The sequence below is a fragment of the Oncorhynchus tshawytscha genome, linkage group LG03 (assembly GCF_018296145.1).
Source record: "Oncorhynchus tshawytscha isolate Ot180627B linkage group LG03, Otsh_v2.0, whole genome shotgun sequence".
In the NCBI taxonomy this organism is placed as follows: Eukaryota; Metazoa; Chordata; class Actinopteri; order Salmoniformes; family Salmonidae; genus Oncorhynchus; species Oncorhynchus tshawytscha.
In genome coordinates, this window is record NC_056431.1 from 76,424,442 (window position 1) to 76,449,673 (window position 25,232).

The window sequence follows — 25,232 nt, forward strand, 5'->3', positions numbered from 1 at the left end:
TGATGGTTATTGTTGATGTCATTATCTCACTTCGCTTTAGAAACTGTGGCTTTGTGCCATTCATGCTAATAAAGTTGATCTGAATGTGAATCATCCAGGATGTTTCTCTCTGTCCATCTCCTGATCAGCTGGACGCAGTGGGTGGTTGACCCATCAGAGGAGTTTTATTATGGATGGCTCCAGGTCATGATCTTCCCCATCTTCTACAACTGGATCATCATCATCTGTAGGTGAGTGTCTCAAATGTGTCTCAAAAGTTTGGCCGGTAGGGATATCCTTGTCTCATCGCACACCAGCGGCTCCTGTGGCGGGCAGGATGCAGTGCACGCTAACCAGGTCGCCAGGTGCACGGTGTTTTCTCCGACACATTGGTGCGGCTGGCTTCCGGGTTGGATGCGTGCTGTCTTAAAGAAGCAGTGTGGCTTGGTTGGGTTGTGATTCGGAGGATGCATGACTTTTGACCTTCGTCTTTCCCGAACCCGTACGGGAGTTGTAGAGATTAGACAAGATAGTAACTACTAACAATTGGATACCATGAATTTGGGTAAAATTTGTAAAAAATATTTTTTTAAATGTAATTTTGTAGATATTTGAACATGGAATTTGACCTAATTTTCTAGGACATGCTTTAAGGAAATAGAGGATGAATTCCTGACACTGTGGCTCACGCTGGACTACTGCTCCGATCTCCTGTACGTGGCTGATACCATCATCAAATTTCGCACGGGTAAAGATAAAACATGTTTTTACATTTAAGAACTGTGTGTGGTCTGCCAGTGGTGGGTTAGAGAACATATTTTATTGTACTTACTAGATCACGATCCACAGTGGTATTTTAAAGAGTAACTGAACAACACGATCCACAGTGGTATTTTAAAGAGTCACTGAACAACACGATCCACAGTGGTATTTTAAAGAGTCACTGAACAACACGATCCACAGTGGTATTTTAAAGAGTCACTGAACAACACGATCCACAGTGGTATTTTAAAAAGTCACTGAACAACACGATCCACAGTGGTATTTTAAAAAGTCACTGAACAACACGATCCACAGTGGTATTTTAAAGAGTCACTGAACAACACGATCCATAGTGGTATTTTAAAGAGTCACTGAACAACACGATCCACAGTGGTATTTTAAAGAGTCACTGAACAACACGATCCACAGTGGTATTTTAAAGAGTCACTGAACAACACGATCCACAGTGGTATTTTAAAAAGTCACTGAACACGCCAATTGGCACGTGTGTTTATTTTTCGATTCCTGGTTTGGTTAATGATGATTGTCCCTCATGAGACACTGTAGACACGGAAGCCAATATCACTTGCTCAAAATCCCCAGAATGAATCTAAGATAACACAAGTAATCTGTTTTTCACCGTGGATGTTTTAGTTGCGCAATTTTACATCTAAGGTGTTTGGTGCGTGTTGTCTTATGTAAACTAAGTCGGTCTGCTGGACAGGTCTGTCTGCTAATGCTATTGGATAAGGAGCAATCACCGCAGCTGTTCACACCATGGCAGTGGGCAAATGAACATCGTCAAATCAAAACCCAACCTTCATTTACCTGTTGTGACACACGGATGTTCCACACTCTGTTTTAGACCAGACTTTATGACCGAAATTATCCTATTTACACCGGCTGATTTTGTTGTCTTCTCGGGTTTTGGTCAAAAGACCAAGTTTTGTTTATTCATTGTGTCAAAGTAGAATCCCAAAAGGTATTGGTGGGTCACAGCACAGAATTGTATTTAATTAACTAGACAAATCAGTTAAGAACAATTTCTTGTTTACAATGACGGCCTACCCAGGGCCAATTCTGCCCTATGGAACTCCCAATCACTGCTGGATGTGATGCAGCTTGGATTCCAACCAGGGTCTGTAGTGACGCCTCTTGCACCGAGATGCAGTTCCTTAGATCGCTGCACCACTCGGGAGCCCTAATTTTTCTGGGGAACAGACAGACATTTGCTCCTTGGTTCATCTGAATATGACTTTGCACTGTCACAGATTTGTATTGAGATCCTGTGTGACTTGTCTTACGATTGTATAACATTTCCTATTCAGATATTTCCATTGCTGTATAACTATGCTTTCATACATCTAGAATAATAGTTTCTGACTCTTATCGACGCCACATAGGCCGTTTTCAAAGGATTTATTTGTTATTTTTTAAAGGCAGTTGCTCTTTAATGCTCTTAAAAGCATGTGAAAAGCCCATGTGGAAAGCCCATGTGAAAAGCCCATGTGGAGAGCCCATGTGGAGAGCCCATGTGGAGAGCCCATGTGAAAAGCCCATGTGAAAAGCCCATGTGAAAAGCCCATGTGGAGAGCCCATGTGGAGAGCCCATGTGGAGAGCCCATGTGGAGAGCCCATGTGAAAAGCCCATGTGGAGAGCCCATGTGGAGAGCCCATGTGAAAAGCCCATGTGAAAAGCCCATGTGGAGAGCCCATGTGGAGAGCCCATGTGGAGAGCCCATGTGGAGAGCCCATGTGGAGAGCCCATGCCTGAATTCTGTAAGAGGACGGAGAGAGAGTTAATGACTTCCTTTTCTTTCGTGAAGGCTTAGTTAAGTTATGAAATACATATTTTGTATATCTCTGATGATATGAACTTAACTCTGACCCAGACTGTATCTGTGCTGTGTTGCCACCTGCAGGTTTCCTAGAACAGGGTATCCTGGTGCAGGACAGGGACCGTCTGAAGAATCATTACCTCTTCTCCTCACATTTCCTGTTGGACCTGGCCTCCCTACTGCCCACTGACCTCCTCTATCTGTACTTCGGCATCAACCAGCCACTGGTGAGGGTGAACCGCTTCCTTCGTATCTCCCGGCTCAACGAAGCCATGGACCGCATGGAGACCCGTACCTCTTACCCCAACACCTTCCGCATCTCCAAGCTTATGCTCTACATCTTTGTGCTCATCCATTGGAACGCCTGCATCTACTTCGCCCTGTCCAGTTACATCGGCTTCGGGGCGGACCGTTGGGTTTACCCAAACATCACCGACCCTATGTCCTCCCCAGTGAGGCACCAGTACATCTACTGCTTCTGGTTCTCTGCGCAGATCTTCACTACGGTGGGCGACACGCCACTGCCCGACCGCGAGGAGGAGTACCTGTTTATGATCGCTGATCTACTGATCGCCGTGCTGGTGTTTGCCTCCGTCGTGGGGAACGTGGGGAACGTCATCACCAACCTCAGGGACCGAGACAACGTCTTCTTCCCCAACCACGAGCTGGTGAGGGGCCAGGGCCAGAATATTGTTTTCTCCTCTATTTTATAGTTGTGGTTGGGGGGGATGGGGGTCAAGGTCGAGGGAGGTTGGGTTCAGGCAGCCTTAGTTTTTCCTAGTCCCTGTGCTTCTGCCTCTACATTGCTTGCTATTTGGGGTTTTGGCTGGGTATCTGTACAGCACTTTGCAACAACTACTGATGTAAAAAAGGGATTTATCAAATAAATTTGATTGATAGCTCTGTTACCCTTTCACCTAAAAGAGTTTGCCTTGCATTCTCTCCCCGTGGCAATATACTTTCTGAAGGATCCCAGGATTTGTGACAGGCCTGGCTAATTCTACTTTATTTCACTCCAGGTCAAAGGTTACCTGCGCAACAGGTACATCAGCAAGGAGTTGCGTAACCGTGTCAACGACTGGTACCAGCACCTGTACATCAACCGTAAGATCACGAGGGAGAACGAGATCCTGCAGCAGCTTCCCGTCCAGCTGCAGACGGAGATCGCTGTGAGCGTACATCTGCCAACGCTCTCCAAGGTCACCATCTTCCAGAACTGTGAGACCAGTCTGCTGGAGGAGCTGGTGCTCAAACTCATCCCGCAGGTCAGAGGTCAAGGGTGAAATGGACAATCTGCAGTTGCTACATCCATTTTTGGACTTATAAATTTAAAATATATACAACCATTGATTCTTGAAGGATACAACTTACTCCGTCAGAACCCAAAATGTAAGCTTCTTTAACTCCTTTGTTTGTAAACAAAGTAAATAAAAACAAACATATTTAGCTGAAGATTCTTATCCAGAGTGATTAGGGTTAAGTGACTTGCTCAAGGGCACGTCTACAGATTTCACCTAGTCAGCTCAGAGACTCAAACCAGCTGCTTTTCAGTTACTGGCCTGACTCTCTTAACCACTAGCCTACCCACTGTTAATCCTGGTAGAAAGTATCACTTTGATATCATGGCTGGCCAGTCATTTCTCCAGCCCGGTCCGTTAGCTGTTCACAAACTTAGCGGTGGGGTATCAGCTTTGTTCTTTTTCTAACTGCAGATTGTCCCTTTAGGGTGTAATTCTTGTTATGTCTGCGTAGTCAATGGCGGTTGACATGTATATGACTGCTAACTTGACTCGTGCTAGAGAACAATATTTCAGTTAAACATTACTTTGTTGTTTTTTTGTGCGACTGTAGCCATGACTTCCCAGACATGTCCTCTTGCCTGTAGGTGTATAGTCCCGGGGAGTACGTGTGCAGAAAGGGGGATGTGGGACATGAGATGTACATCATTAAGGATGGGAAACTGGCTGTGGTGGCAGACGATGGCATCACACAGTTCGCTGTGTTGAGTGACGGCAATTTCTTCGGGGAAATTAGCATCCTGAACATCAAAGGTGAGAGAGTAATTCAGCACATTTATAGCATGTCCCTAACATTCTAACATTCCAACAATACAACATTCTAGCATTCCAACATTCCAACAATCCAACAATCCAACATTCCAACAATCCAGCATTCCAACAATCCAACATTCCAACAATCCAACATTCCAACAATCCAGCATTCCAACATTCCAACAATACAACATTCCAACATTCCAACATTCCAGCATTCCAACAATCCAACATAATGTTTCAGTGGACAATCATGTCCCTAACATTCCAACAATCCAGCATTCCAACAATCCAACATTCCAACAATACAACATTCCAACAATCCAGCATTCCAACATTCCAACATTCCAACAATCCAACATTCCAACATTCCAACATTCCAGCATTCCAACAATCCAACATAATGTTTCAGTGGACAATCATGTCCCTAACATTCCAACAATCTAACATTCCAACATTCTTGTATTCTAACATTCCAACACAATGTCTCAATGGACAATCATGTCCCTAATAACCCAACACAATGTCTCAATGGACCCACAGTACAGACTTTAGAGTACAAGTCAAGCAAATGAAATGTCAAAATGCCTCACACAAACACAACATTCCTCATCCTCTGGCAGGAAACAAATCAGGCAACCGTCGGACGGCCAACATCCGCAGCATCGGCCACTCAGACCTGTTCAGCCTTTCCAAGGAGGACCTGACAGATGTGCTGTCTGAGTTCCCAGCTGCCAAGCGACACCTGGAGGAGAAGGGTCGTCAGATCCTCACTAAGATGGGCATGTTGGTGGAGGCCGCGGAAGGCGAGGAGGAGCAGGACGAGGAGAAGGTGGAGGTCAAGGTGGAGAGACTGGAGGGTAACCTGAACACCCTGCAGACCAAGCTGGCCCGTTTAATGGCAGAGCTGGAGTCCAGCAACTGCAAGATCCTGGCCAGGGTGGAGCAATTGGAGCTAGAGACAGAGGGCTGGGAGGACAACTCGCCTGAGGAGGGAGAGGGAGGGGAGGTGGAGAGAAGGGATGGGGTGGGGATGGAAGTTGAGGGGGAGCGAGGAGAGGCGGAGGGAGAGGACCAGGCAAAGGGGACTAAAAGAGAGAATGAGGGAGAAAAGCACGCGAAAGAGACTAAAAGAGAGGATGAGGGTGAGGGAAAGGATGAAGGATATGGAGAGGAAAAAGGAGGAGAGGAAGGAGAAACAAAAGAGACTGAGAGAAGAGGACAGGAAGACATGTAGATAACAATAAGAGAGAGGACAGGAAGACTTGTAGAGGACAATAAGAGAGAGGAGGACAGGAAGACATGTAGAAGACAATAAGAGAGAGGACAGGAAGACATGTAGAAGACAATAAGAGAGAGGACAGGAAGACATGTAGAGGGCAATAAGAGAGAGGAGGACAGGAAGACATGTAGAAGACAATAAGAGAGAGGACAGGAAGACATGTTGAGCACAATAAGAGAGAAGACAGGAAGACATGTAGAGGACAATAAGGTAGATGAGGACAGGAAGACACGTAGAGGACAATAAGAGAGAAGACAGGAAGACATGTAGAGGACAATAAGGAGATGAGGACAGGAATACATGTAGAGGACAATAAGGAGATGAGGACAGGAATACATGTAGAGGACAATAAGAGAGAGGACAGGAAGACATGTAGAGGACAGAAATACATGTAGAGGACAATAAGAGAGAGGACAGGAAGACATGTAGAGGACAGAAATACATGTAGAGGACAATAAGAGAGATGAGGACAGGAAGACATGTAGAGGACAATAAGGGAGATGAGGACAGGAAGACATGTAGAGGACAATAAGGGAGATGAGGACAGGAAGACATGTAGAGGACAATAAGGGAGATGAGGACAGGAATACATGTAGAGGACAATAAGGGAGATGAGGACAGGAAGACATGTAGAGGACAATAAGGGAGATGAGGACAGGAAGACATGTAGAGGACAATAAGGGAGATGAGGACAGGAAGACATGTAGAGGACAATAAGGGAGATAAGGACAGGAAGACATGTAGAGGACAATAAGGGAGATGAGGACAGGAAGACATGTAGAGGACAATAAGGGAGATGAGGACAGGAAGACATGTAGAGGACAATAAGGGAGATGAGGACAGGAAGACATGTTGAGCACAATAAGAGAGAGGAGGACAGGAAGACATGTAGAAGACAATAAGAGAGAGGACAGGAAGACATGTTGAGCACAATAAGAGAGAAGACAGGAAGACATGTAGAGGACAATAAGGTAGATGAGGACAGGAAGACACGTAGAGGACAATAAGAGAGAAGACAGGAAGACATGTAGAGGACAATAAGGGAGATGAGGACAGGAATACATGTAGAGGACAATAAGGGAGATGAGGACAGGAATACATGTAGAGGACAATAAGAGAGAGGACAGGAAGACATGTAGAGGACAGAAATACATGTAGAGGACAATAAGAGAGAGGACAGGAAGACATGTAGAGGACAGAAATACATGTAGAGGACAATAAGAGAGATGAGGACAGGAAGACATGTAGAGGACAATAAGGGAGATGAGGACAGGAAGACATGTAGAGGACAATAAGGGAGATGAGGACAGGAAGACATGTAGAGGACAATAAGGGAGATGAGGACAGGAATACATGTAGAGGACAATAAGGGAGATGAGGACAGGAAGACATGTAGAGGACAATAAGGGAGATGAGGACAGGAAGACATGTAGAGGACAATAAGGGAGATGAGGACAGGAAGACATGTAGAGGACAATAAGGGAGATAAGGACAGGAAGACATGTAGAGGACAATAAGGGAGATGAGGACAGGAAGACATGTAGAGGACAATAAGGGAGATGAGGACAGGAAGACATGTAGAGGACAATAAGGGAGATGAGGACAGGAAGACATGTTGAGCACAATAAGAGAGATGAGGACAGGAAGACATGTAGAGGACAATAAGGGAGATGAGGACAGGAATACATGTAGAGGACAATAAGGGAGATGAGGACAGGAATACATGTAGAGGACAATAAGGGAGATGATGACAGGAAGACATGTAGAGGACAGGAAGACATGTAGAGGACAATAAGGTAGATGAGGACAGGAAGACATGTAGAGGACAGGAAGATATGTAGAGGACAATAAGGTAGATGAGGACAGGAAGACATGTAGAGGACAATAAGGTAGATGAGGACAGGAAGACATGTAGAGGACAATAAGAGAAAGACATGTTGAGGACAATAAGAGAGGACAGGAAGGCATGTAGAGGACAATAAGAGAGGACAGGAAGACATGTAGAGGACAATAAGAGAGATGAGGACAGGAAGACACATAGAGGACAATAAGGGAGAGGACAGGAAGACACATTGAGGACAGGAAGACATGTAGAGGACAATGAGAGATGAGGACAGGAAGACATGTAGAGGACAATAAGGTAGATGAGGGCAGGAAGACATGTAGAGGACAATAAGAGAGATGAGGACAGGAAGACATGTAGAGGACAATAAGGTAGATGAGGACAGGAAGACATGTAGAGGACAATAAGGTAGATGAGGACCGGAAGACATGTAGAGGACAATAAGAGAGAGGACAGGAAGACATGTAGAGGACAATAAGAGAGATGAGGACAGGAAGACATGTAGAGGACAATAAGGTAGATGAGGACAGAAAGACATGTAGAGGACAATAAGAGAGATGAGGACAGGAAGACATGTAGAGGACAATAAGGGAGAGGACAGGAAGACATGTAGAGGACAGGAAGACATGTAGAGGACAACAAGGTAGATGAGGACAGGAAGACATGTAGAGGACAATAAGGGAGAGGATAGGAAGACATTTGGAGGACAATAAGGGAGAGGACAGGAAGACATGTAGAGGTCTAAAGACCAGGAGGGGAAGCAGGACTAAACACCAGGAGGGGAAGCAGGGCTTAACACCAGGAGGGGAAGCAGGACTAAACACCAGGAGGGGAAGCAGGGCTTAACACCAGGAGGGGAAGCAGGACTAAAGACCAGGAGGGGAAGCAGGATTAAAGACCAGGAGGGGAAGCAGGACTAAAGACCAGGACTAAAGACCAGGACGGGTAGAGGAACAAGAGGAAAAATAAGATGTGGAGCAGTAGAGAGGAGGGAGGATGACAGACAGGGATCAAGGGAAGGAAAGAATGGGATTTGTGTGGAGAGGACTGCAAAAAAGAATACAACTATACCTCAATCTTGACAGGACTGCAAAGTGCTGACCAATGTACCACGATGACAACAAGTTCCCGAACCCTGATTAGTTTGAATGGTGTCAGCAATGTTTTACATCGTGTTCTTTTGAACTTAACCACATGAATTGGGGGTGTTTGGAGTACTATATATAGATAGAGAACATTGAACACAACAAGTCAATAACTAGATGTTGACATGAAATCTGATAGGACCTTATAGTTCCAAGAACCTTAGTTCCAAGCTTTCGATAGGCTACCACTATTCTATTATCACTTTAATGCTTAAATGCTGAAAATTAGCTACAATAGTTTTACAGTTAAAGTAGGAAGTTTACATCCACTTAGGGTCAATAGAAGTCATTAAAACTTGTTTTTCAACCACTCCACAAATTTCTTGTTAACAAACTCTAGTTTTGGTTTTTCCCCCCAAAATGTTTACAGACAGATTATTTCACTTATAATTTACTGTGTCACAATTCCAGTGGGTCAGAAGTTTACATAAACTAAGTTGACTGTGCCTTAATTAATAAACAGCTTGGAAAATTCCAGAAAATGATGTCATGGCTTTAGAAGCTTCTGATAGGCTAATGGACATAATTTGAGTCAATTGGAGGTGTACCTGTGGATGTATTTCAAGGCCTTCCTTCAAACTCAGATCCTCTTTGCTTGACATCATGGGAATATCAAAAGAAATCAGCCAAGACCTCAGAAATAGTATTGTAGACCTCCACAAGTCTGGTTCATCCTTGGGAGCAATTTCCAAACGCCTGAAGGTACCACGTTCATCTGTACAAACAATAGTACGCAAGTTTAAACAACATTGGACCACGCAGTCGTCATAACGCTCAGTAAGGAGACACGTTCTGTCTCCTAGAGATGAACGTACTTTGGTGCGAAAAGTGCAAATGAATCCCAGAACAACAGCAAAGAACCTTGTGAAGATGCTGGAGGAACCAGGTACAAAAGTATTTATATCCACAGTAAAACGAGTCCTATATCGACATAACCTGAAAGGCCGCTCAGCAAGGAAGAAGCCACTGTTCCAAAACCGCCAGACTACGGTTTGCAACTGCACATGGGGACAAAGATCGTACATTTTGGAAAATGTCCTCTGGTCTGATGAAACAAAAATATAACTGCTTGGCCATAATGACCATTTTTATGTTTAGAAGAAAAAGGGGGAGGCTTGCAAGCCGAAGAACACCATCCCAACCATGAAGCATGGTGGTGGCAGCATCATGTTGTGGGGGTGCTTTGCTGCAGGAGGGACTGGTGCACTTCACAAAATAGATGACATCATGAAGCAGGAAGATTATGTGGATATATTGAAGCAACATCTCAAGACATCAGTCAGTGAGTTAAAAGCTTGGTCACAAATGGGTCTTCCAAATGGACAATGAACCCAAGCATACATCCAAAGTTGTGGCAAAATGGCCTAAGGACAACAAAGTCAAGGTATTGGAGTGGTCATCACAAAGCCCTGACCTCACTCTTATAGAACATTTGTGGGCAGAACTGAAAAAGTGTGTGTGAGCAAGGAGGCCTACAAACCTGATTTAGTTACACCAGCTCTGTCAGGAGGAATGGGCCAAAATTCACCAAACTTATTGTGGGCAGCTTGTGGAAGGCTACCCAAAATGTTTGACCCAAGTTAAACAATTTAAAGGCAATGCTACCAAATACCAATTGAGTGTATGTAAACTTCTGACCCACTGGAAATGTGATGAAATAAATAAAAGCTGAAATAAATTATTCTCTCTACTATTATTCTGACATTTCACATTCTTAAAATAAAGTGGTGATCCTAACTGACCTAAGACAGGGAATTTTTTACTAGGATTAAATGTCAGGAATTGTGACATATTGAGTTGAAATGTATTTGGCTAAACTTCCGACTTCAACTGTATATTAATAGTCATTCAGAATAGTCATTGCAATCAAACAATCCCAAGAAAGCTAAGGTAACTGAGCTAAACGACTACCGCCCCGTAGCACTCACATCCGTCATCATGAAGTGCTTTGAGAGACTAGTCAAGGACCATATCACCTCCACCCTACCTGACACCCTTGACCCACTCCAATTTGCTTACCGCCCAAATAGGTCCACAGACGATGCAATCTCAACCACACTGCACACTGCCCTAACCCATCTGGACAAGAGGAATACCTATGTGAGAATGCTGTTCACGACTACAGCTCGGCATTCAACACCATAGTACCCTCCAAGCTCGTCATCAAGCTCGAGACCCTGGGTCTCGACCCCGCCCTGTGCAACTGGGTACTGGACTTCCTGACGGGCCGCCCCCAGGTGGTGAGGGTAGGCAACAACATCTCCTCCCCGCTGATCCTCAACACTGGGGCCCCACAAGGGTGCGTTCTGAGCCCTCTCCTGTACTCCCTGTTCACCCACGACTGCGTGGCCATGCACGCCTCCAACTCAATCATCAAGTTTGCGGACGACACAACAGTGGTAGGCTTGATTACCAACAACGACGAGACGGCCTACAGGGAGGAGGTGAGGGCCCCTCGGAGTGTGGTGTCAGGAAAATAACCTCACACTCAACGTCAACAAAACTAAGGAGGTGATTGTGGACTTCAGGAAACAGCAGAGGGAACACCCCCATCCACATCGATGGAACAGTAGTGGAGAGGGTAGCAAGTTTTAAGTTCCTCGGCATACACATCACAGACAAACTGAATTGGTCCACTCACACAGACAGCATCGTGAGGAAGGCGCAGCAGCGCCTCTTCAACCTCAGGAGGCTGAAGAAATTCGGCTTGTCACCAAAAGCACTCACAAACTTCTACAGATGCACAATCGAGAGCATCCTGTCGGGCTGTATCACCGCCTGGTATGGCAACTGCACCGCCCTCAACCGTAAGGCTCTCCAGAGGGTAGTGAGGTCTGCACAACGCATCACCGGGGGCAAACTACCTGCCCTCCAGGACACCTACACCACCCGATGCTACAGGAAGGCCATAAAGATCATCAAGGACATCAACCACCCGAGCCACTGCCTGTTCACCCCGCTGCCATCCAGAAGGCGAGGTCAGTACAGGTGCATCAAAGCTGGGACCGAGAGACTGAAAAACAGCTTCTATCTCAAGGCCATCAGACTGTTAAACAGCCACCACTAACATTGAGTGGCTACTGCCAACACACTGTCAATGACACTGACTCTACTCCAGCCACTTTAATCATGGGAATCGATGGGAAATGATGTAAATATATCACTAGCCACTTTAAACAATGCTACCTTATATAATGTTACTTACCCTACATTGTTCATCTCATATGCATACGTTGATACTGTACTCTATATCATCGACTGCATCCTTATGTAATACATGTATCACTAGCCACTTTAACTATGCCACTTGGTTTACATACTTATCTCATATGTATATACTGTACTCGATATCATCTACTGTATCTTGCCTATGCTGCTCTGTACCATCACTCATTCATATATCCTTATGTACATATTCTTTATCCCCTTACACTGTGTATGACAGTAGTTTTTTTTGGAATTGTTAGTTAGATTACTTGCTCGTTATTACTGCATTGTCGGAACTAGAAGCACAAGCATTTCGCTACACTCGCATTAACATCTGCTAACCATGTGTATGTGACAAATAACATTTGATTTGATTTGATTTGACATTCATCACAGGAGGTTGGTGGCATCTTAATTAGAGCTCGTGGTAATGGCTGGAGTGGAATAGATGTGGAATGATATAAAACACATGGTTTCTATGATGCCATTCCATTGGCTCCGTTCCAGACATTATTATGAGCCGTCCTCCCCTCAGCAGCCTCCACTGAGATTTATATATTTCAACAAACCTATTTGAAAGGCACATATTTCTTGAATGTATTGATTGAATGTTTGCAGTTAGGAACTTCACCTGGTGTTGAGTTTCTGTCAGGCGTTTCTCCGTCAGGCGTTTCTCCGTCAGGCGTTTCTCCGTCAGGCGTTTCTCCGTCAGGCGTTTCTCCGTCAGGCGTTTCTCCGTCAGGCGTTTCTCCGTCAGGCGTTTCTCCGTCAGGCGTTTCTCCGTCAGGCGTTTCTCCGTCAGGCGATTCTCCGTCAGGCGTTTCTCCGTCAGGCGTTTCTCCGTCAGGCGTTTCTCCGTCAGGCGTTTCTCCGTCAGGCGTTTCTCCGTCAGGCGTTTCTCCGTCAGGCATATCATGTATGAATTTTTTTTTATCCAGGGAAGCAACATGTGGCTGCGTTCACTTTAAGCTTGTAGAATAAAGGCGTATTCCAGGAAGCGTAAAGGGACACGTCACAGCGTTTGTATTTGCTCACCTCCTCATCTCTTCTTCTTCTTATTGGTGTCATTTAGTAGTGATTTCTTTGCAGCAATTTGACCACGAAGGCCTGATTCACACAGTCTCCTCTGAACAGTTGATGTTTCAGATGTGTCTGTTTGTTCAACTCTGTGAAGCATTTGTTTGGACTGCAATCTGAGATGCAGTTAACTCCAATGAATTTATCCTCTGCAGCAGAGGTAACTCTGGGTCTTCCTTTCCTTTGGCGGCCCTCATGAGAGCCAGTTTCCTCATAGTGCTTGATGGTTTTTACGACTGCACTTGAAGAAACTGTCAAAGTTCTTGAAATGTTCCATAATATGGACTTGGTCTTTTACCAAATAGGGCTATCTTCTGTATACCACCACTACCTTGTTCACAAAACAACTGATTGGCTCAAATGCATTAAGAAGAAAATATATTAGCTTTTAACAAGACACACCTGTTAATTGAAATGCATTCCAGGTGACTACCTCATGAAGCTGGTTGAGAACATGGCAAGAGTGTGCAAAGCTGTCATCAAGACAAAGGGTGGCCACTTTGAAGAATCTCAAATATAAAATATATTTTGATTTGTTTAACACTTTTTTTGGTTACTACATGATTCCATATGTGTTATTTCATAGTTTTGATGTCTTCACTATTATTCTACAATGTAGAACATAGTAAAAATAAACACCCTTGAATGAGAAGGTGTCTCCAAACTTTTGACTGGTATGTATCTACAGTATACTCCACCTCTTTCCATAGAGTGGTCATATTATTTATTATGCTGGCTATACCGTTTGGATGCTATTGACATTTTCGTTAGAAGACTGATTTTTGGGATGTCTCCTGGTCTGACAAACGGCCCTGTAAATTGAGACACAGGCCATAAAGAAAAAAAGATATCTCTATTTAAAAAAATACACCACATCACTAGAGCCCTGATGAACTACATTAACCACATCACTAGAGCCCTGATGAACTACATTAACCACATCACTAGAGCCCTGATGAACTACATTAACCACATCACTAGAGCCCTGATGAACTGCATTAACCACATCACTAGAGCCCTGATGAACTACATTAACCACATCACTAGAGCCCTGATGAACTACATTAACCACATCACTAGAGCCCTGATGAACTACATTAACCACATCACTAGAGCCCTGATGAACTACATTAACCACATCACTAGAGCCCTGATGAACTGCATTAACCACATCACTAGAGCCCTGATGAACTACATTAACCACATCACTAGAGCCCTGATGAACTACATTAACCACATCACTAGAGCCCTGATGAACTACATTAACCACATCACTAGAGCCCTGATGAACTACATTAACCACATCACTAGAGCCCTGATGAACTACATTAACCACATCACTAGAGCCCTGATGAACTACATTAACCACATCACTAGAGCCCTGATGAACTACATTAACCACATCACTAGAGCCCTGATGAACTACATTAACCACATCACTAGAGCCCTGATGAACTACATTAACCACATCACTAGAGCCCTGATGAACTACATTAACCACATCACTAGAGCCCTGATGAACTACATTAACCACATCACTAGAGCCCTGATGAACTACATTAACCACATCACTAGAGCCCTGATGAACTACATTAACCACATCACTAGAGCCCTGATGAACTACATTAACCACATCACTAGAGCCCTGATGAACTACATTAACCACATCACTAGAGCCCTGATGAACTACATTAACCACATCACTAGAGCCCTGATGAACTACATTAACCACATCACTAGAGCCCTGATGAACTACATTAACCACATCACTAGAGCCCTGATGAACTACATTAACCACATCACTAGAGCCCTGATGAACTACATTAACCACATCACTAGAGCCCTGATGAACTACATTAACCACATCACTAGAGCCCTGATGAACTACATTAACCACATCACTAGAGCCCTGATGAACTACATTAACCACATCACTAGAGCCCTGATGAACTACATTAACCACATCACTAGAGCCCTGATGAACTACATTAACCACATCACTAGAGCCCTGATGAACTACATTAACCACATCACTAGAGCCCTGATGAACTACATTAACCACATCACTAGAGCCCTGATGAACTACATTAACCACATCACCAGAGCCCTGATGAACTACATTAACCACATCACTAGAGCCCTGATGAACTACATTAACCACATCACTAGAGCCCTGATGAACTACATTAACCACATCACCAGAGCCCTGATGAACTACATTAACCACATCACTAGAGCCCTGATGAACTACATTAACCACATCACCAGAGCCCAGATGAACTACATTAACCACATCACTAGAGCCCTGATGAACTACATTAACCACATCACCAGAGCCCTGATGAACTACATTAACCACATCACTAGAGCCCTGATGAACTACATTAACCACATCACTAGAGCCCAGATGAACTACATTAACCACATCACTAGAGCCCTGATGAACTACATTAACCACATCACTAGAGCCCTGATGAACTACATACACCACAATCATCTGTTTTCGCTTTCTTCTTCTTCATCCTCCTCTTCAATCTGAGATCTATCAGACTACTGTCTCTCCTCTTCAGACTCAGATCTATCAGACTACCGTGTCTCTCCTCTTCAATCTGAGATCTATCAGACTACCGTGTCTCTCCTCTTCAATCTGAGATCTATCAGACTACTGTCTCTCCTCTTCAGACTCAGATCTATCAGACTACTGTGTCTCTCCTCTTCAATCTGAGATCAGACTACCGTGTCTCTCCTCTTCAGACTCAGATCTATCAGACTACTGTGTCTCTCCTCTTCAGACTGAGATCTATCAGACTACCGTATCTCTCCTCATCAATCTGAGATATATCAGACTACTGTGTCTCTCCTCTTCAGACTGAGACATATCAAACTACTGTGTCTCTCCTCTTCAATTTGAGATATATCAGACTACTGTGTCTCTCCTCTTCAATTTGAGATATATCAGACTACTGTGTCTCTCCTCTTCAGAATGAGACATATCAAACTACTGTGTCTCTCCTCTTCAATTTGAGATATATCAGACTACTGTGTCTCTCATCTTCAGACTGAGACATATCAAACTACAGTGTCTCTCCTCTTCAGACTGAGACATATCAAACTACCGTGTCTCTCCTCTCCAGACAGATCAGACTACCGTGTCCCGGAGATGGGAGAAGGCGCACATTGCCAAACCCTGCGGAGATACTGAGGCCTTTAGCCAAGGCAATCTCACCCCCTCCCTCAAAACTTCTGAATGAAGCTCAAATTCACCAAAGCCCTGAGTAGCCAGTATGACTGTGTGTGTGCTTGTTCAGGTAGACCGATGGAAATTGAGTGTTGGCTTTACACACATTCCCTGTCTCCTTCTCACCTTTCACCATTCTCACACCCAATCCCAGTCTAGTTCCCACATTGTTATACTTGTAGTTATACTGCCCTCATCTGGCCACCATACATACTGTTATGGAAATAAATGTGATATGCAAATATAGCCTCCCTGTCTTTTCTCTGCAGTGTTCAACAACATCAAAACAATACAAGTAGGAAAATATAATTTTATTACAACTTCATGGAAAATGAGATGTTCAAAACAAAAATGATTTGACTTTATTTCTTAAAATCGACTTTTTTTGAGTTGAGTACTGTGTGGTGAGATGTATAACCTGCTGTAGGGTGGTAGGTATGTGGGTAAGGGTGGTAGGTACGTGGGTAAGGGTGGTAGGTACGTGGGTAAGGGTGGTAGGTACGCGGGTAAGGGTGGTGGGTACGTGGGTAAGGGTGGTAGGTACGCGGGTAAGGGTGGTAGGTACGCGGGTAAGGGTGGTAGGTACGCGGGTAAGGGTGGTAGGTATGTGGGTAAGGGTGGTAGGTACGCGGGTAAGGCTCGTAGGTACGCGGGTAAGGGTGGTAGGTACGTGGGCAAGGGTGGTAGGTATGTGGGTAAGGGTGGTAGGTACGTGGGTAAGGGTGGTAGGTATGCGGGTAAGGCTGGTAGGTATGTGGGTAAGGGTGGTGGGTACGTGGGTAAGGGTGGTAGGTACGTGGGTAAGGGTGGTAGGGACGTGGGTAAGGGTTGTAGGTATGTGGGTAAGGGTGGTAGGTACATGGGTAAGTGTGGTAGGTATGTGGGTAAGGGTTGTAGGTACGTGGGTAAGGGTGGTAGGTATGTGGGTAAGGGTGGTAGGTACATGGGTAAGTGTGGTAGGTATGTGGGTAAGGGTTGTAGGTACGTGGGTAAGGGTGGTAGGTATGTGGGTAAGGGTGGTAGGTATGTGGGTAAGGGTGGTAGGTATGTGGGTAAGGGTGGTAGGTATGTGGGTAAGGGTGGCAGGTACATGGGTAAGGGTGGTAGGTATGTGGGTAAGGGTGGTAGGTAGGTGGGTGGGTAAGGGTGGTAGGTAGGTGGGTAAGGGTGGTAGGTACGTGGGTAAGGGTGGTAGGTACATGGGTAAGTGTGGTAGGTATGTGGGTAAGGGTGTGGTAGGTATATGGGTAAGTGTGGGTAGGTAGGTGGGTAAGTGTGGTAGGTGGGTACGTGGTAGGTGGGTAAGGGTGGTGGTAGGTGGGTACATGGGTAAGTGGTGGTAGGTATGTGGGTACATGGGTGGGTGGTAGGTAGGTGGGTAAGGGTGGTAGGTAGGTGGGTAAGGGTGGTAGGTAGGTGGGTAAGGGTGGTAGGTAGGTGGGTAAGGGTGGCAGGTATGTGGGTAAGGGTGGTTGGTATGTGGGTAAGGGTGGCAGGTACATGGGTAAGGGTGGTAGGTAGGTGGGTAAGGGTGGTTTGTATGTGGCTACGGGTGGTACAGATGGTTACAGGTGTTATTATTCGTTGCGTACGTTAGTGGATAACTTCAGCTGGTCTGTCTGCGTGTATCGTGCAGAGGGAGGCACAGTGTGTTCGTCGGTGTGCGTGTAGGCCGGGTTAGTGATTGAAACCAGGCTGGTGAGACGTGGGTTGTAGAGTGTTTGTGCCCGCGGCTCAATCAGAGAGTGTGTGTTTTGCATCTTCCAGATCCTGTGAAGAAACACACTCATCACAACAACCGTCATCCCCAGGGCTACACACAGTCCCGTCAGCACGTACAACACAACCGTCTCTACACCTACTGGGGTGGACACAGGCACACAGCGGGTGTGTGACGTTCCAGCTCCATTCAGTGCGCTTACACACACTCCATATCTCCGTCCCGGTTTTAGCCCGAACACACTGGCCTGGCGTGACCAGGCGCTCACGCTGCCGTTACTGAACACACTGCCGTTCTCTCTCAGCGCCCACACACCAAACTTACTCACAGCCGAGTAGGGGGCGCACCAACGCACCCTCACAGCCTCAGGCCATACCCCCCACACCTCCAGGGCCACCACAGGGTCAGGGGTCACAGAGGTTGGAGTCAGGCCCGGACAGCGACAACTCTGACCCTTGGCCTCCCTGACCTCTGGACAGGGTCTCTGCAGGTGCAAGCAGGGGTTAAAGTCACACAGATTCTCCTTGATGAGTTTGCCTCCTTCCTCCGCCTCCGTTACTTCCTCCTCTTCTTCAGACTCATCGTCATAGTCGCCCTCGTCACCTATGAACTGATGAGGGGGAAGGGTGGGCATGCGAGTGGGGTGAGGACAGCAGGGTGGTTTTTTGGGGGCGCGAGATGGTGCTGGAGTTGTTGCCATGGGGTTTGTCGCCACCGGTGATATGACTGTGTGAGGGATGTGCGGCTGGGTGCTTGAGTCTTTAAGGGGGACTGTTGCACTGGTTACTACTGTTGTCATGGCAGCACTGGTCTTGATGGTCCCTGCAATGGTCGTCACGGTCACTGTTTCTAGAACTCTCTGTGTGGATGTCCCCAACCTCTCATATCTGTAAGCACAGTAAACATAATATATATTAACTCTGTATTGAAGATAATGGTAAGAAAAATGCACAAGCTCTCTGGGCTATCACTCCAGTTCTAAACTAGATTCAGCCTGAACTCCATTCATATCCGTCAGACCTATGACTACAGCTCTCTGGGCTATCACTCCAGTTCTAAACTAGATTCAGCCTGAACTCCATTCATATCCGTCAGACCTATGACTACAGCTCTCTGGGCTATCACTCCAGTTCTAAACTAGATTCAGCCTGAACTCCATTCATATCCGTCAGACCTATGACTACAGCTCTCTGGGCTATCACATGTAGGCCTCCCGAGTGGCACAGCGGTCTAAAGCACTGCATCGTAGTGCTAGAGGCGTCACTACAGACCCTGGTTTTATCCCCGGGCTGTATCACAAACCGGCCGTGATCTGGAGTCCCATGGGGCGGCGCACAATTGACCCAGCATCGGCCAGGTTTGGCCCGGGTGGTAGGCCCGTAATTGTAAATAAGAATTTGTTCCCAACTGACTTGCCGAGTTAAATAAAGGGTCAATATTTGTAATTTTTTTAAAACATTGCTCCAGTTGTAAACTGGATTCAGCCATTCATATCTATCAGACCTAGACTAAAGCAGTGGATGTTAGAGCTACTCACCTGTCTGTTGGAATGCTGTTGGAGATATGTCCGTCTGGACTGCTAATGTCTGTTGGAATGCTGTTGGAGATATGTCCGTCTGGACTGCTAATGTCTGTTGGACTGCTGTCTGTGCTAGGTTGGATGGTTGTGGGTGTGTTCGTCTCACTGGCTGTCAGTGTGTTTGGAGTGACGAAAACTGGAGTCTGGTCACCTATAGCTGTTGTCCAAATGACACACACAGTGAAGGCCCAGGTGGATATCAGGTGAAGAGGTGACATCTCACTGAGAACAACAACAACACACAGTGAAGGCCTAGGTGGATATCAGGTGAAGAGGTGACATCTCACTGAGAACAACAACAACAACAACAACACAGTCCCAACCCAGCCATCAGCTCTTCAACAGAAAGTTAGAAGCAGCACTAAGAGGTTTAACAGCAGAGCTATGGCAGTAAAGATATACATGGCAGTATATTGGCAGTAAATATATACATGGCAGTAAAGTTATACATGGCGGTAAAGATATACATGGCAGTATATTCCAGTAAATATATACATGGCAGTATATTGGCAGTAAATATATACATGGCAGTATATTGGCAGTAAATATATACATGGCAGTATATTGGCAGTAAATATATACATGGCAGTATATTGATAGTAAAGATATACATGGCAGTATATTCCAGTAAATATATACATGGCAGTATATTCCAGTAAATATATACATGGCAGAAAATATATACATGGCAGTAAATATATACATGGCAGTATATTCCAGTAAATATATACATGGCAGTAAATATATACAGTGCCTTGCGAAAGTATTCGGCCCCCTTGAACTTTGCGACCTTTTGCCACATTTCAGGCTTCAAACATAAAGATATAAAACTGTATTTTTTTGTGAAGAATCAACAACAAGTGGGACACAATCATGAAGTGGAACGACATTTATTGGATATTTCAAACTTTTTTAACAAATCAAAAACTGAAAAATTGGGCGTGCAAAATTATTCAGCCCCCTTAAGTTAATACTTTGTAGCGCCACCTTTTGCTGCGATTACAGCTGTAAGTTGCTTGGGGTATGTCTCTATCAGTTTTGCACATCGAGAGACTGAAATTTTTCCCATTCCTCCTTGCAAAACAGCTCGAGCTCAGTGAGGTTGGATGGAGAGCATTTGTGAACAGCAGTTTTCAGTTCTTTCCACAGATTCTCGATTGGATTCAGGTCTGGACTTTGACTTGGCCATTCTAACACCTGGATATGTTTATTTTTGAACCATTCCATTGTAGATTTTGCTTTATGTTTTGGATCATTGTCTTGTTGGAAGACAAATCTCCGTCACAGTCTCAGGTCTTTTGCAGACTCCATCAGGTTTTCTTCCAGAATGGTCCTGTATTTGGCTCCATCCATCTTCCCATCAATTTTAACCATCTTCCCTGTCCCTGATGAAGAAAAGCAGGCCCAAACCATGATGCTGCCACCACCATGTTTGACAGTGGGGATGGTGTGATGAGCTGTGTTGCTTTTACGCCAAACATAATGTTTTGCATTGCATTCTTCCACATGTTTGGTGTGTCTCCCAGGTGGCTTGTGGCAAACTTTAAACGACACTTTTTATGGATATCTTTAAGAAATGGCTTTCTTCTTGCCACTCTTCCATAAAGGCCAGATTTGTGCAATATACGACTGATTGTTGTCCTATGGACAGAGTCTCCCACCTCAGCTGTAGATCTCTGCAGTTCATCCAGAGTGATCATGGGCCTCTTGGCTGCATCTCTGATCAGTCTTCTCCTTGTATGAGCTGAAAGTTTAGAGGGACGGCCAGGTCTTGGTAGATTTGCAGTGGTCTGATACTCCTTCCATTTCAATATTATCACTTGCACAGTGCTCCTTGGGATGTTTAAAGCTTGGGAAATCTTTTTGTATCCAAATTCGGCTTTAAACTTCTTCACAACAGTATCTCGGACCTGCATGGTGTGTTCCTTGTTCTTCATGATGCTCTCTGCGCTTTTAACGGACCTCTGAGACTATCACAGTGCAGGTGCATTTATACGGAGACTTGATTACACACAGGTGGATTGTATTTATCATCATTAGTCATTTAGGTCAACATTGGATCATTCAGAGATCCTCACTGAACTTCTGGAAAGAGTTTGCTGCACTGAAAGTAAAGGGGCTGAATAATTTTGCATGCCCAATTTTTCAGTTTTTGATTTGTTAAAAAGTTTGAAATATCCAATAAATGTCGTTCCACTTCATGATTGTGTCCCACTTGTTGTTGATTCTTCACAAAAAAATACAGTTTTATATCTTTATGTTTGAAGCCTGAAATGTGGCAAAAGGTCGCAAAGTTCAAGGGGGCCGAATACTTTCGCAAGGCACTGTAAGGCAGTGAAGATATACATGGCAGTATATTGGCAGTAAATATTACATGGCAGTAAATATATACATGGCAGTAAATATATACATGGCAGTAAAGATATACATGGCAGTAAATATATACATGGCAGTATATTGACAGTAAATATATACATGGCAGTGAATATATACATGGCAGTATATTGACAGTAAAGATATACATGGCAGTATATTGACAGTAAAGATATACATGGCAGTATATTGACAGTAAATATATACATGGCAGTATATTGACAGTAAAGATATACATGGCAGTGAAGATATACATGGCAGTAAAGATATACATGGCAGTATATTGACAGTAAATATATACATGGAAGTATATTGACAGTAAAGATATACATGGCAGTAAAGATATACATGGCAGTATATTGGCAGTAAATATTACATGGCAGTATATTGACAGTAAAGATATACATGGCAGTAAAGATATACATGGCAGTATATTCCAGTAAATATATACATGGCAGTATATTGGCAGTAAATATATACATGGCAGTATATTGGCAGTAAATATATACATGGCAGTATATTGGCAGTAAAGATATACATGGCAGTATATTCCAGTAAATATATACATGGCAGTATATTGGCAGTAAATATATACATGGCAGTATATTGATAGTAAAGATATACATGGCAGTATATTCCAGTAAATATATACATGGCAGTATATTGACAGTAAAGATATACATGGCAGTAAAGATATACATGGCAGTATATTGGCAGTAAATATTACATGGCAGTAAATATTACATGGCAGTAAATATTACATGGCAGTATATTGACAGTAAATATATACATGGCAGTATATTGACTGTAAAGATATACATGGCAGTAAAGATATGGGTCACACACACACACACGCACATGCACACGCACACACACACTTACCAACACATCCTCATTGTCCTGCTACCATACACTCGTTCCAGAATGTTCCCAAATGAAAGATGAAGGTAGCGAGTATTGTGGCCCGTGGGAGGAGTTGTAGGTCTACAGTGAAGCTACATGGAGCCGTGTTAAAGCCGTGTTCTGTCTGGTCCTCTTGTGTTTTATATCCTTCAGCGAGATAGAGGACTGAGGGGGCTGCTGCCTACCAGGGTAAAAATTGGGAGTGTTACTTGATTACACACACATTTTTCACAAAGATTGCACTTACAGAGAGAGAGAGAGAGAGAGAGAGAGAGAGAGAGAGAAAGAGAGAGAGAGGGAGAGAGAGAGAAATATATGGGCACACTCGTTTACAGTTGTTGCTTAGCGATGTGAGGTCACATTCCAGGCTCCCATCGCCACGGACACACAGGCCTAGGAACATCCTAGAATACTCCCTCCTGCATAACTAAGACACAGCTCATACTGATTACAGATACACACACACACACACGGGTCTTATCTGGTCTCGGGGCGTCAGTGGCTCAGTCATCAGACCCCCAGCAACAGAGAGCAGAGGTATGCTCCTAGACTTCCTGACGGGCAGACCCCCAGGTGGTGAGGTTAAGCAACATCACTTCTGCTACACTGACCCTCAACAAGGGGGCAACTAAAATGCTCAGTCCCCTCCTGTACTCCCTGTTCACCCAAGACTGCGTGACCGCGCATGACTACAACACCATCATTAAGTTTGCAGACGACACGACGGTGGTAGGCCTGATCACAGACTACGACGAGACAGCATGTAGGGAGGAGGTCAGAGACCTGGCCGTGTGGTGCCAGAAAAACAACCTCTCCCTCAACGACGAGACAGCCTGTAGGGAGGAGGTCAGAGACCTGGCCGTGTGGTGCCAGAAAAACAACCTCTCCCTCAACGTCAGCAAGACAAAGAAGCTGATGGTGGACGACAGGAAACTACAGGAGCACGCGCCCAATCACATCGACGGGGCTGCAGTAGAGCGAATCGAGAGCTTCAAGATGGAACCACATCAGGACCTCTATACCAGGCGGTGTCAGAGGAAAGGCCCGAAAAATTGTCAAAGACTCCAGTCACCCGAGTCATAGACCGTTCTCTCTGCTACCGCAAGGCAAGAGGTACCGGAGCACCAAGTCTAGGACCAAAAGGCTCCAGAACAGCTTCTAGCCCCACACTGACTGTACTCTACCCACACACTGACTCTACCCACACACTGACTGGACTCTACCCACACACTGACTGGACTCTACCCACACTGACTGGACTCTACCCACACACTGACTCTACCCACACACTGACTGGACTCTACCCACACACTGACTGGACTCTACCCACACACTGACTGGACTCTACCCAGACACTGACTGGACTCTACCCACACACTGACTGGACTCTACCCACACACTGACTGGACTCTACCCACACACTGACTGGACTCTACCCACACACTGACTGGACTCTACCCACACACTGACTGGACTCTACCCACACACTGACTGGACTCTACCCACACACTGACTGGACTCTACCCACACACTGACTGGACTCTACCCACACACTGACTGGACTCTACCCACACACTGACTGGACTCTACCCACACACTGACTGGACTCTACCCACACTGACTGGACTCTACCCACACTGACTGGACTCTACCCACACTGACTGGACTCTACCCACACTGACTGGACACTACCCACACTGACTGGACTCTACCCACACTGACTGGACTCTACCCACACACTGACTGGACTCTACCCACACACTGACTGGACTCTACCCACACTGACTGGACTCTACCCACACTGACTGGACTCTACCCACACTGACTGGACTCTACCCACACTGACTGGACTCTACCCACACTGACTGACTAGACACTGACTACTCTACCCACACACTGACTGGACTCTACCCACACTGACTGGACTCTACACACACTGACTGGACTCTACCCACACACTGACTGGACTCTACCCACACTGACTGGACTCTACCCACAGACTGGACTCTAACCACACACTGACTGGACTCTACCCACACTGACTGACTAGACTCTACCCACACTGACTGACTAGACTCTACCCACACACTGACTGGACTCTACCCACACTGACTGACTAGACTCTACCCACACACTGACTAGACTCTACCCACACTGACTGACTAGACTCTACCCACACTGACTGACTAGACTCTACCCACACACTGGCTAGACTCTACCCACACTGACTGACTA

General features: G+C 45.2%; 2 protein-coding genes across 2 annotated transcripts; one reads left to right on the forward strand and one right to left on the reverse strand.

The window, feature by feature from the left end:
* Nucleotides 1-171: 171 nt before the first annotated feature.
* cnga4 (cyclic nucleotide gated channel subunit alpha 4) lies at nucleotides 172-8,939 on the forward strand. The gene is made up of 7 exons (XM_042320110.1): nucleotides 172-230; nucleotides 621-727; nucleotides 2,664-3,247; nucleotides 3,599-3,844; nucleotides 4,465-4,630; nucleotides 5,254-5,775; nucleotides 8,914-8,939. The coding sequence occupies exons 1-7, from the start codon at nucleotides 187-189 to the stop codon at nucleotides 8,937-8,939; spliced, it is 1,695 nt and encodes a 564-aa protein (XP_042176044.1). The 5' UTR covers nucleotides 172-186.
* Nucleotides 8,940-17,864: 8,925 nt separating this feature from the next.
* Nucleotides 17,865-23,185, reverse strand: LOC112246124 (leucine-rich repeat neuronal protein 4). The gene is made up of 3 exons (XM_024414397.2): nucleotides 22,977-23,185; nucleotides 19,680-19,943; nucleotides 17,865-19,029 (listed from the first exon to the last, which is right to left on the reverse strand). Exons 1-3 carry the CDS (start codon nucleotides 22,988-22,990, stop codon nucleotides 18,000-18,002), a joined length of 1,308 nt encoding a protein of 435 aa, XP_024270165.1. The 5' UTR covers nucleotides 22,991-23,185; the 3' UTR covers nucleotides 17,865-17,999.
* Nucleotides 23,186-25,232: the final 2,047 nt, after the last annotated feature.

Bases quoted from the DNA above. Each gene is read 5' to 3' on its own strand.
- LOC112246124 (XM_024414397.2), bottom strand. The intron at 19,030-19,679 runs GTGAGTAGCTCT...CTGTGCTTACAG, and splicing joins AACAGCATTCCAACAGACAG to ATATGAGAGGTTGGGGACAT.
- cnga4 (XM_042320110.1), top strand. From the start codon at position 187: ATGATCTTCCCCATCTTCTACAACTGGATCATCATCATCTGTAG. The intron at 3,248-3,598 runs GTGAGGGGCCAG...ATTTCACTCCAG, and splicing joins TCTTCCCCAACCACGAGCTG to GTCAAAGGTTACCTGCGCAA. The intron at 3,845-4,464 runs GTCAGAGGTCAA...TCTTGCCTGTAG, and splicing joins TGCTCAAACTCATCCCGCAG to GTGTATAGTCCCGGGGAGTA.